The following is a 12,895-nucleotide window of genomic DNA, read 5'->3' on the forward strand; positions in this document are numbered from 1 at the left end:
ACAGCACCTAGCATAATAGGCCTTTCAGGACTACCATAAGACAAAGAAGAAGAAGAATACATAACACAAACGTACGTAACAAAGTGGACTAATTCACTAGTTTTTCATTATGGCAACCTGAGTTCACAGATGAAAATAGGTTGATGATCTCAACCTTCTGACCCTTCTATAGTCTATACTGGACATGCTACCACATAATAAAAGCTACTGCACAGCTGCTAGTCTCTGCTCAAGAGAGGACAGACTAGAGAAGCAGGGATGATCCAGGTGTGTTAGCAGAGCTGCACGGGATAGCTTGCACTGTGCTTTCCTTTATTATGCTTGACTTAATGCAGTGCCACTAGTCCCCCACTTTCACAGACTCAAAATTTCCACAGTCACCACAAAAAACAATACACTATATTTAACTGTCAGTGCAGCCAGTGACTGCCTCCAAAGCATAAACTAATAAAAAGAGAGGTTTGGGTTTTTTGTGTAACTTACTGCCAAATTATACCTGTATGATCACGTTTGATATTTTAAATTTTGTCTGTTAAAAAAAAATAAGTTAAGAGCAAAATAGACTCAAGCTATGGAAATTTTATTCCAAAAAAAATCTGACAATTTAAATTGTGTGTGGCAGTATGCATTAACAGCCTTTTTTTACTATTATTGCTATGGCAATAAAGAGCATCAGCAAGTGAAAGATTAGAAAACAAATTGGACATCATTGCCTGCTGATCATTAGTAATGATCAATGACTCATACAAGACAAGGTATTATCATGGAATTATTTTTCACCATCCTCCATAATACTGGTCACTGTACAACATTTTCTAATTCAATGAAAAAAAGAGATTTTTTAACAGCTCAGTCTGAGAAAGATAACCACCTAGGACAACAGGACTTGAAAGACCACTTAGGACAAGCATGGAATTTAAGCATTTAGCTCTTTCATACCAAAGGAATTTTTGTTGATCTCTAACAAACAAAAAGCAAAATTTCAGTCAGTGTGGAGCACTTGCAGCCCACGGAATGGCTGGAATTGATTTTTGCAGGTTCTTTATGGTAAGAGTACAACAGACTGGAGTAAATATAACAAATGCTGTTTGGATTCTTTAATTATAAATATTCTCTGTTAAACCAATCAAGTAAAGTTGCTAAATTCTTGGATTATAATATGACTATACAGAACCAACTGGCCAACAAGATAGAACGGCCCAATAGGACTTGAGAGATCCAGGTTCATGTGTAAAATGGGGACAACTACGTTAAAGATTGTGAGGTGCTCAGAATGGTGGGGGACATATAAGTATGTGAGATTTACTAGGACTTTGTTAGTGGAAGTATAGTCTAACAGGGTATGCTACACTCCACTATTATCTGTACCATAATCAGTTTATAGAATAACTTTTTCAATGACAAACTTTCCTGTAGAAGTCACAGGTGGTCAACATGGGAGTAATTACCGTTGGGGCCTGTTCGTATTGTTGGCATGTTTTTAAACTTGCCAGAGCTCTGGCATATTGCAAGTGATCACTGATATATATCTACACCAATGGCTGGTGATAGTTATCAATAAGGCTAAGATTTTGACATGGTTATTTTTAGTAAAAGTCACAGACAGGTCACAGGCAATAAATAAAAATTCACGGAAGCCGTGACCCGTCTGTGACTTCTGCTGCTGTGGCTCCATGGTTTTCCCCACCACCGTGGCGGCTGGCAGCTGTGGGGTTCCCCCTCCATCCTGCGGCCGGGAGCTGCAGGGTGACCATATATTCCAAAGAGAAAATGGGACACCCCAGCCGCTCGCTAGAGGCATTCACCTCCCCCGACGCGAGGCTGTAGCCCATCGCTGGAAACCTGAGGAGGGCCCCCCTCGGGAGTCTGTCACCTGTCGCTGGAACCTTGTAGGGGACCCTGTCACTGCTGTTGCCGGAGGGCCCCACTGGCTGTCAGATGCAGAGTCCTGCAGCCCCTAGGGCTGAAGCAGAAAATGTCATGGAGGTCTCTGGAAGTCACGGATTTAGGGTTTTGTTTGCCCTTGGACTTTCATATCATGGATTCATCTGAACGCATATCCAGTGTTGATACTTAAGTTCAATGCCAGAGGAGTGCTATGCACTGTTAGAGGTGCCAGCACACAGAGGAGCTGTTGTATCTTTTCTGAATGTCTCCGGTAACTGTCCAGGTGAAAGTTAAAGATATGACAGCTATTTTCAAAAAAGATAAAGAGAAAACTCCAGAATTGCGTCCAAAATTCCTTCTCTAAACCAGGCAATTCCATGCTCCAAGACCAGGTGGGAGGCTGTGAGCTATGATTCATATTTGCCATATTTGTCCGGGGCATGCAATCCCATTCTGTTAACCCAATTTCTTTCTCCCATCTGCAACAGCCTGGCACACTGTACTATTTGGGAACTGTTAGGAATAGTACTAGATGCTGCCAAAAGGGTGATGGGCCTGCCAGTGACCACTGGTCCAGCTTCCCTCCTGTTGCATATGGAGAGGGGAGAAAAATCTCCAATGACCTCCTCCTGGGCATATCCTCATCTCAGCTCTCCTTTCCTGGTATGTGGGGAAGGGAGCAAATAATTCAAAGGCTTTCTGAAAGTCCAAGTAGACAATAGCCACTGGATCACCTTTGTCCACGTTTGTTGACACCCTAATAGATTGTTGAGGCATGATTTCCCTTTACAAAAGCTGTATTGACTCTTCCCCAACAAATCGTGCTCATCCATGTGTCAGATAATTCTGTTAGTCACTATAGTTTCAACCAGTTTGTCTGGTACAGAAGTTAGGCTTATCAGCCTGTAATTGCCAGAATCGCTTTTGAAGCCTTTTTAAAAAAAATGGTGTCACATTAGCTATCTTCCAGTCATCTTGTACAGAAGCTGATTTAAATTATATGTTACACACCACAGTTAGTAGCTCTGTAACTACCTCTGATTTCCTTCAGAACTCTTTGGCGAATGCCATCTGGTCCTGGTGACTTCTTACTGTTAACTTTACCAATTCATTCCAAAACCACCTCTACTGACATGTGACTCTGGGACAGTTCCTCAGATTTGTCACCTAAAAAGAATGGCTCAGGTGTGGTAATCTCCCTCACATCCTCTGCAGTGAAAAACTATGCAAATAATTAATTTAGCTTCTCCACAATGGCCTTATCTTCCTTGATTGCTCCTTTAGCACCTTGATTGTCCAGTGGCCCCACTGACTGTATGGCAGGCTACCTGCTTCTGAAGTACTCACAAAAGTTTTTGCTGTTAGTTTTTGAGTCTTTGGCTAGTTGCTCTTCAAATTTTTTTCTGGCCTGCCTAATTAACTAATTTAACTGACCCTTCCCACATGCCTCTGAAATACTATGACATCTAGCCTAAGGTTGGTAAATAAAAGAGAGCTATGGATAGGAAGTATGTAAGGACATTCTTATACATATATAAATCTGTAAAATGATTTTAAAATACTTATTTCACAGGTATGTTGTGAGGCTTAAATCATCAACAGATATAAGGATCTTGCATGAAACGTGCTATAGAAGCACATATTATTAATTCATCCCTTTTATAGATAAATAAGATGAAGCACAGCGAATTTAAGTAACCTGCCAATGAGTCATAGGGAGTGATGAAAATAGAACTAGAGTCCTGGTTCCCAGTTTCCTGCTCTAACCACTAGAAAACATTGCTTTCTTAGCTTCTAGACAAGTAAACTTGTTGGCGAAGGAGGATGAACTAATATAAGTAGCTTCTCAATGAACCACTGATCAACTAAAATAAAGGAATGAGAAAAGTTTAAACTAACATTACAATACTAATTTAAAACTACTATTTTTTGCCTTTTGCTGTGCTTAGTATTTATTCCACATCCCTGTTTTCATCTAATTTTTTTTCCTGCAGACATTTTTGAACAGCTCAATATTTTGGATGGAAATCCAAGTGTTTTCTAATGTATTTGTTCTCCATTTGTTTTTGTCTTTTTTACATTCCTAGCATTCAAGCTTAGACCAGTACTGCCTTTCTGCTTTGAGCCAATTGTCTTCTGTGATTATTTTAATATATTTTTAAGCTCATTTCCATTTTCTTCATGCAATCATCCTGAAAGCATCTATTTCACTTGCTGCAGTATGTTGGAAACCACATTCTTATTCTAACTCTTCCAGACCATGGTTGCAAATGTGTATGAATATAAAGGAATGTTTATTACCAGAAATGTTGGGCGGGGGGGAGGGGAGAAGCTACATTTCCTCTCCCTTTATCTATTTTTATGTGACTGATTACTGCTGTGTTGGATGGCAATCTCTGGATTTAAGAATGGATGTTCCTTTCTCATAAGATAGCAGCTCTCATGAAAGCGCTAAGCAGGATGAATGGTCTCTCCCAGGTGGCTTCTATGAGCTGATGCCAAAGCAGCTTTGGTGCCATAATAGGGTAGTACACACACTTGAATTAAACCCTTAGATTTAAGGTAACAAACAGTAAATGTTTTTATTAGCCCAGACTTTTCACTGGTACACTGACAAGATCAGTCAACAAAGAAATCACAGCAGGTAAGCACACAACTGCAACCGCTGTGGAGACTGTGGCCCTCAGGAATACTAAATAGCCGAGAGACCGCCCCCTTCCCTAAAGACACAGTTGAGCTCAGGCATGGCATTCTTTCTAATAGCCAATCCCTTTATGAACACTAAGCTCTTGGCCTCAGTGGTGTCTTTTGGCACAGAGACATAGGCGAAGGTGTGGGGAAGTCTATCAGGTATGCTGCATAGTAGGCCACATGTACTCTTGCAGCGGGACTTAGCATCACAGAAATGTTGTACAGACTGCCCAGCTGCTGCCTGAGCATGGAGCCCTCTCTGTTCATAGGCAGCGCTCCAGTGACTGATGTTGTAGCAACAGCGGAGAGAGGCAATTTTAAAGTGCCACCCATTGGTGTCCCTGGCTATGCAGGAGACAATGGGCTCCTACAGCTTTCACTGCATGCACTACACTGTGGCAATAGAGGAGGTCTCTCCCTGTCCCCAATGATCTATGTCAGAGGGGACGAAGGTGTTTCTGACAAGAGAGAATGACACAGCCCATCCCTGTCCTTCTGCAGACAGGGCCCCAGTAAGCTCATTAAGAGCAGGAATCTTCCTGGAAAGTTGGCTGTGGTTCCTTCTATAGTAAAGTCAACTGCGTATGCTGTGTTCTCATTCTGTACTACAGCAGGAGCCTTGTTGTGGGGACACAGTGTGGTCTAGTGCAGTGGTTCTCAAACTGTGGGATGGGATCTCCAGCTTAGACTTGTAATCCCCAGTCTTCAGGGAGAGAGAGACAGACAACCCAAGCCTGGTTTAATGTTCCTGAGCTTGTATAGTATGATTCGTAAATATTATGGGCCAGACGTAGCCTCTAAAAGTGAACCTGCAATTTTCTCCATCCAAGGTGTTTGGGTTTTGGGTTTTTTGTTTTTTTTGGTTTTTTGTTGGGGGGGGGGGAGAGAGAATATGAGAATTTAATTCCCCAACTCTGCAAGTAAATTGGCTCTGAGGGAGGAATAAATGCAACATTCTTATCATACCGTAGGGCTCAAAATGTAACTGTAAAAGGGGAATCATCATTGAACAGGTTTATTTCCCGTGAGTAGCTCTACGTTATTTAACATTTTTATCAAAGACCTGGAAGAAAACATAAAATTATCCCTGATATAATTTACAGATGACACAAAAATTGGGGGAGGGATAAATAATGAAAAGGACAGGTCACTGATTCAGAGCTATCTGGATCATTTGGTAAACTGGGCACAAGCAAACAATGTGAGTTTTAATATGGGTAAATGTAAATGTATACATCTAGGAACAAAGTAGGCTGTCCTTACATGATGGGGGGACTCTATCCTGGGAAGCAATAAGTCAGAAAAAGATTTGGGGATTGTGGTGGATAATCATGAGCTCCCGGTGTGACGCTGTGGCCAAAAGAGCTAATGCAATCCTGGGTACATAAACACGAAATCTTGGGTAGCAGTAAGGAAGTTATTTTACCTTTGTATTTGGCATTGGTGCAATGTCTGCTGGAATACTGTGTCTGGCTCTGGTGCCCACAATTAAAGAAGGATGTTGATAAATTGGAAAGTTCAGAGAAGAGCCATGAGATTGATTAAAAGATTAGAAAACCTGCCTTATAGCGATGGACTTCAGGAGCTCAATCTATTTAGCTTAACAAAGAGAGGTTAAGGGATGACTTAATTACAGTTTATAAGTATCTACATGGGAAACAAATATTTAATAGGGGGCTCTTCAATCTAGCAGAGAAAGGTGTAACACAATCAAATGGCTGGAAGTTGGAACTATTTAAATTCAGACTAGAAATAAGCTGTAAATTTTCTCTACATATTTTCTATACAAAACTGGACATAGTACTCCAGCTGAGGCCTAACCAGCGGCGAGTAGAGCAATACTAGCACCTCCCCGTGACTTGCATGCTATGCCTCTGTTAATGCAACCCAAAATTGCATTTGCTTTTCTTCCCCAACAGCATTGCATTGTTGACTCATGTTGAGGTTGTGATCCACCATAACTCCCAGATCCTTCTCAGCAGTGTTGCTGCCAAGCCAGTTATCCCCCATTCTGTATTTGTGCATTTGCTTTTTCTTCTTCGTCCTATTACATTTTGTAATCTCTAGCCCAGTTCTCCAATTTATCAAGACCCCTTTGAATTTTAGTTCTATCCGCCAAAGTGTTTGCAACCCCCTCGCTCAGCTCTGTGTCACCTGCAAATTTGATCAGTATGCTCTCCATTCCTACAACCAGGTAATTAATAAAGATGTTAAACAAGACCAGACCCAGAACAGATCCCTGTGGAACACCACTTGAGACCTCCCGCCAATCTGATATCATTCCATTAACAGTTACTCTTTGTTTGCAGTTTTTTAATCAATTATGTATCCACTTAGTGGTAGTTCTACCAACTGCATTTCTCCAGCTTACTTATGAGAATGAAGAGTTTGTTTTGCCTGATTTTCTTCATTCTCAAGAAAGCAGGATTCCCCAAAAATCTTTTCCAAAAGTTAGAAGAGTTTCCTAATGGTCCTCACTTCCCATTCTCTCTTCTGAAACAATTAGATCTTAGAAATACCAAGATCCAAGATTTTCAGAAGTGACTTGTGATTTTAGATGCCCCAATTTTTGGTTGCCCAAGTATGAGATACATTAAAGGGGCCTGATTCTCAGAAGTTGGGTATTGAGTACTTTCTGAAAATCAGATTTCTTTAAGATGTCTCAAAGACAGATACCCAAATATCAAGTCACTCAAAATCACTAGTCACTTTTAATATTTTTAGTAAAAACATTTTTGTTTTGTTTCTATTTGTTATGCTGAGGTAGCTTAATCAAGGAGGAGTATCTTCAATAGCAGAAGAGGGAAGGGACAATAGTTATTGGGACCTGATCCAAATCCCATTGACTTCAATAGGAGCTGGATCAGTCCCCTACTTACTAAAGAGATGGAACAACTTAAGATACTAGCATGATCCCATGCAGGGATTATACTATTCATATGGACTGTTAAAATGGGTCAGATTTACCATCACATTGCACCTTAGGTTGTCTGCACCCATAGTCAACAAACCTTCAGTACAACATACCTCCATTTTAGTCCATGACTCTTCACTGATAATTGACAAACTTATTCTATGAGCATCACGTTAATAGTGCCAAGATGTCCAGACTAATAAATATATCTTTTAGAAACCAAAAATCAATATCAAATGTCATAGATGTTATTCAATAACGTAAGGAAATTCCTAGACAAAAGGCTTCATCACTGATGGAGCTAAAGATATAAATATTAATTTTAAAATCCCAAGAGAACATTGTTGTTTCGCCAAATCCACAAATGTTAGCCTGGTATTTCAAAATTCAGAGTAAAATATAACAGTAGAAGCTATGGAAATACAGAGTGTAAGAGAATCATATGTTCATTATGATTACTTCTTAAGGACCAACAAGATGCTATACAAAGTGAAGTATAAAGAAAGACCCTGCTTTTAGCAGATAAGTCTGATCTTGCAAACTGGATCCCTCATGGATGCAGGAGTACATCTGCATAGAACAGCATGTAGGATCAGGGCCTAAAGAAAACAGTTAAAACAAGGCATATTGACACACCGAGAGAGAGAGAGAGAGAGAGAAAAGCTTTCTTGCTGACTGTTTAAAATAGATACAATATTATCAGAAGCTCAAAATCCAAAATATTTCACCATCCCAGCACACGGTATTAGCTGATCTTGGGGAAAAAATTGATGGGTTGCTTTCACAATGTTCAGAACCACATCAGTGACTCTGAAAATTAAGAAGTGAGCTTATGTCTTGTTGATGGACTGCTTGGGCACTACTTTATATTTAAAGGACTTAGTCAACATGATTTTTTAATTGACTAATTTTTTAAAAGATTCAGTCTTCTGATAGATCATCCTTTAATTTTAAGAAAAAAAAAGATAGAGCATTTGTTTTAATCTTTAGGCAAGTTTACAGGAGTCTTTGAGGTGGGCTCAAAAGTAACACCAAATTCAGTCACGTGTATCCCACCTTCCCTTTCTATCTTAGATACTTATATCACCAAGTTACCTGAGTGCCTTACAATTTATCTTCACAAGGGATTTATCCTTCCTTGTGAGGTAAGGAAGTACAACTATCCCTATTTTACAGATGGGCAAGTCACATAGTCTCTCTGTGCTGCAGTTCTCAAGGTCACACCGGAAGTTTGTGGCACATCAGAGAACTGAATCCAGTCTCCCAAGTACTAGGCTAGTGTCCTAATCACTGGACCATCCTTCCTTTCCAAATGTCTATCTGTTCACACACCTGTCTACTGCCTCTTCAATTTCTATTTTGCTACCCTCCTGCAGAGTATTCACTTGACCCCTGTCAGGCAGTGCATGACAGTGATGCAACTGATCATCTGCAAAAATGACACTGCCAAAATGCACAAAGTACACAAATTTAAAAACCAGAGAAAAATAAGTATTTTCTCCAAGCTCTGTTCTACTAATCTCAGAGGTTACTGTAACAACAGTAGGTTCAGCTTTTCAGATAGAAGTGTAATTTTCCAGACAACAGCGTCCCTTTAATCCGAAATGCACCTGCCTATTTAAGACACACCAAACTGTTCCTGCCTGTGTTAACACAACACACATTTCTGAAAAAAGTGACAGGTTTTACAACTCTTCACCGAACGTTACTGGATTCCAGATAATTCAGGACAATTCCCCCAAAGTGTACTGTACATAGTATTAAATGTAAAAGCGTTATATTTGCAGTGTTGTTCCCAGAATATTAGAGAGACAAGGTGGGTGAGGTCATATCTTTCATTGGAGCAACTTCTGTTGATGAAAAAGACAAGCTTTTGAGCTACACAGAGCTCTTCTTCAAGTGTTGTTATGACACTTAGTATAGACATGTAGCTGCCATATCTAGAACTACAAGCCTCTAACAAACATTTAATAGCTCACATGCCAGACACACAGTGAGGTGAGATTACATTTAGGTATCCTAGATACACTTGTGGCACCTTAGAGACTAACCAATTTATCTGAGCATAAGCTTTCGTGAGCTACAGCTCACTTCATCGGATGCATGCTGTGGAAAACACAGAAGATGTTTGTTTTTATACACACAAATCATGAAAAAATGGGTGTTTATCACTACAAAAGGTTTTCTCTCCCCCCCCCCCCACCCTCCACAGTATGCATTCGATGAAGTGAGCTGTAGCTCACGAAAGCTTATGCTCAAATAAATTGGTTAGTCTCTGAGGTGCCACAAGTACTCCTTTTCTTTTTGCGAATACAGACTAACACGGCTGTTACTCTGAAACTAGATAAACTTGTATTATACCCAGTTCATGTACCCCAGAGCTCCTCACCTTCTAAGTGGATTTGAAATGTCTACAGCCTGCAAACACCTTAAAATCATTATCAAACCCTCCTTCAAAAGATCTCTGTTTTGCAATTTAATGTGTATGTGAAGGAGCAATTCAGCAGGTGTTACAGATATTATATTGTGGCAAGACCTCCTAACAGGGTGTTAATAATCAGCAAAGCTTAGCATTAAAAAGGAACAGGGTCTGAACACTATTAAGTGACATGCAGACAGAAAACAAGCAGCCTCATGAGGCTACAGAAAGCTTCATACCAGAGAATCTCCTGGGGCAGGGAGAGCCAAGGAAAGGTCATCAGCATTTCAAAACTCACAGCATTTGACCCACTCCAACAACTAAGATTAAAACCCCATCCTAACGCTAGGAAGATTTAAGATTGTCCAGGTGACTCTGACTGTGCCTTTGCATATATTTCTAGTGTTTGATTAGCAGTTTAACCTTAGCTTTGCATTTATTCTGGTAATATTCACTTTCTGTGAAAACTAGAGCTTCTCTTAAGGATTTTTCTCTCTTAAGTAACAAAGATATTTATTACCCTAGCTTCATTTTAACTGTCAGTTTGTAAAGATGCCAGAGGAGAAACAAACAGAGATCTGTGGCAAGTCTTAGAATAATCACAGATTTATTTGAACCAAAATAATGGTTTGCTTTTAAATGGTGCCTGAAAGTGCCTAATTTTCTTTGAATATTGCACATTGCCATGTCACTATCAAATCACATGTCAGATTTCTATAAACTTTTACAACAGTCTTCCAAACAGCTTATCAAAATAAACATTCAAAAAAACACCACCAAACCAACCAACCCACCCACGCTCACATTTTGTATCATCGTTTAGAGTTGCCTTTTTAATTATCAAAGGCAGGAAAAACAAACTGAAGCATTTTCTAAAACTCCATAGGGAAATATATATAAATATAGCGTAGGAGGGGAAAGAGAAAACAAACTGACCAGCATTATCTGGTTGGGAGTTAAATATCAATTTGGGGGGACAGTATGACAATATGGGGGGGGGTTGGGGAGGAGGAGATGAGAACCAAACTGGTACTAACGTTACCTTGGCGCAAGGGGGAGCGAGACAGAGAGGAGACCCCGAATCCCAGGGTTCACACTGGGGGAGGAGAAGAGACGCCAACCTGGAGGGGGTTAATATCAGGGATAGGGTGGGACAGATGAGAACCTACACTCCCAGGGTTAATTTGGGGGCAGAGGAGAGAGACTGCAAGATCCAGGGGTTAATTTGGGGGAAGCACGGAGAGGAGCCACCCCAGAGGAGGGGGGCAAGCTGACATTCCCCACGCCGGGGTTAACAGGGAGTTCACCAGCTCCAGCCCAGCACGTCACTGACCTGCTCCAGCTTCAGGACAAGCAGCACAGCGCATGGTGCGGCGGGGAAAGAGGCCCGCCCAGGAAACTAGCACCGTGTGTAAAAGGGCCCAGGCAAGGCGGGAGAGAGGAGCTGGGACTCTGCGGATGTTGTGTGCGGCACCGTGACTAGGGCTGGGGCTCAGGGGAAGGCAGGCAGGCAGTGCCGCAGAGGCGGGAGGCTGTGACCCACTCGTGATCTAGAGTGGAGAGGTGTTAAAATGCTGCCACCCAACTACAGGCAGCCTTGGCTGATCACCTTGTCTCTGCTTGAGTGTCCCTCTCCTCCTCCTCCTCCTCGCATGCTGCTAAACCATCCCTGCCAGAGAGAGTTTATCTCTAGGGCTCATCACACTACTTCTGGAGAGCAATAATTTTGCCTTTGGGATAGACCAGATTGCCCCAAATGAGACATATTTTCAAAGCCCTAATTGCTTAGTGAGAATATGCCTGAGGACACCCACTCCCCACCAGTGATGTCACCCTCGTTGTGTGTGGGGTACTCTCAATATGCTTACAGTATTTTGTCAGGACCAAAGGTAAGTTTGTCAAAGTATGAAAATTTATGGCAAAATACGGCTTAGTAGAAATGACTCCCTCCTTAGTTTTGGTTATTCAGTCATTCTGTTATTTAGTCCTTCAAATATATAACACTATCTGTAAGTAGTTTTGCTTAAATACGTTTGCACATGTTTGTTGTGCACATATGTGACAGGGATATCAGTTTTCTTTGTGTTACCGTCTTTCCCCCCTCCCCACCAGGATTTTGCTATATGTATTCACATCCCTGCTTGGGATTGAGGTTTGGGGGGCACTGAGGGGCATTTTGCTACATTTTTTACAGTGTCTTGCTAGGAAAAAGGAAATTTTTCTGTGTCTGATTTAATTGGACACTTACAGTCTCACACATCATTTTATTTTTAAATCTTCTTGCTCAATTATCTCTCACAGTGTGAGACTGTACCCTGAGGAGTCATAGCAACTAACATGATGCTAAATGTAATTTGTCACTCGGTATAAAGAGGAACTCCTGTGCTCACCATTATATCAAATGGTTGTGGTTCAAGGTGGGAATACAATGTTAAACGTGACAGTCCTTGTTTACACAGAGGCCATGTCTACATAAGGAGGTTACATTGGATAGCTCTAAAGTGCAATTTAACTTTATAGAGCTGAATAATACCTAGCTCTTGGATAGCACTTTTCCTCAGTAGATCTCAAAGTGCTTTACAAAAGAGATCACTATAATTAACCCCATTTTACAGATAGAGAACATGAGGTAGACGGGAGAAGTGATTTACCCAAGGCCATCTAAGGGTATGTCGACACAGAAATTAAACACCTGTGGCAGCTGACTCGAACTTGTGAGGCTGGAGGGCCTTAGAGCCCGGGCTTCAGTAAAAGCCCAAATGTCTGTACCACAATTAAACAGCCGGAGCCAGCTGACATGGACCAGTCGTGAGTGTTTAATTCCTGTGTAGACCCACTCTAACAGGCCAGTGACAGACCAAGGATAGAACCCTTGCAGAACTCTATCCACTAGGCTATGCTGCTATTATACCAGTTTAAAATACTGTACTTTCCTTGTTCATCATCGCATCCACACAGCTCTGCTTTTCAAAATTAACCACTCA

General features: G+C 41.1%; 1 protein-coding gene across 4 annotated transcripts in view; it reads right to left on the reverse strand.

Annotated features, from left to right (window-relative positions):
• The window catches only part of ECHDC1 (ethylmalonyl-CoA decarboxylase 1), a 44,636-nt gene extending 33,149 nt beyond the window's left edge, over positions 1-11,487 (reverse strand). The window contains exon 1 of one of the 4 annotated variants that reach the window (XM_007064398.4): positions 11,245-11,487. In XM_007064398.4, the coding sequence (XP_007064460.2) occupies positions 11,245-11,278 (34 nt within the window). In that variant the 5' untranslated portion in view covers positions 11,279-11,487. The other 3 variants (XM_043542876.1, XM_043542875.1, XM_037894745.2) reach the window with 3 other exon arrangements.
• Positions 11,488-12,895: the final 1,408 nt, after the last annotated feature.

The sequence above is a fragment of the Chelonia mydas genome, chromosome 3, assembly GCF_015237465.2.
Source record: "Chelonia mydas isolate rCheMyd1 chromosome 3, rCheMyd1.pri.v2, whole genome shotgun sequence".
Taxonomy (NCBI): Eukaryota; Metazoa; Chordata; order Testudines; family Cheloniidae; genus Chelonia; species Chelonia mydas.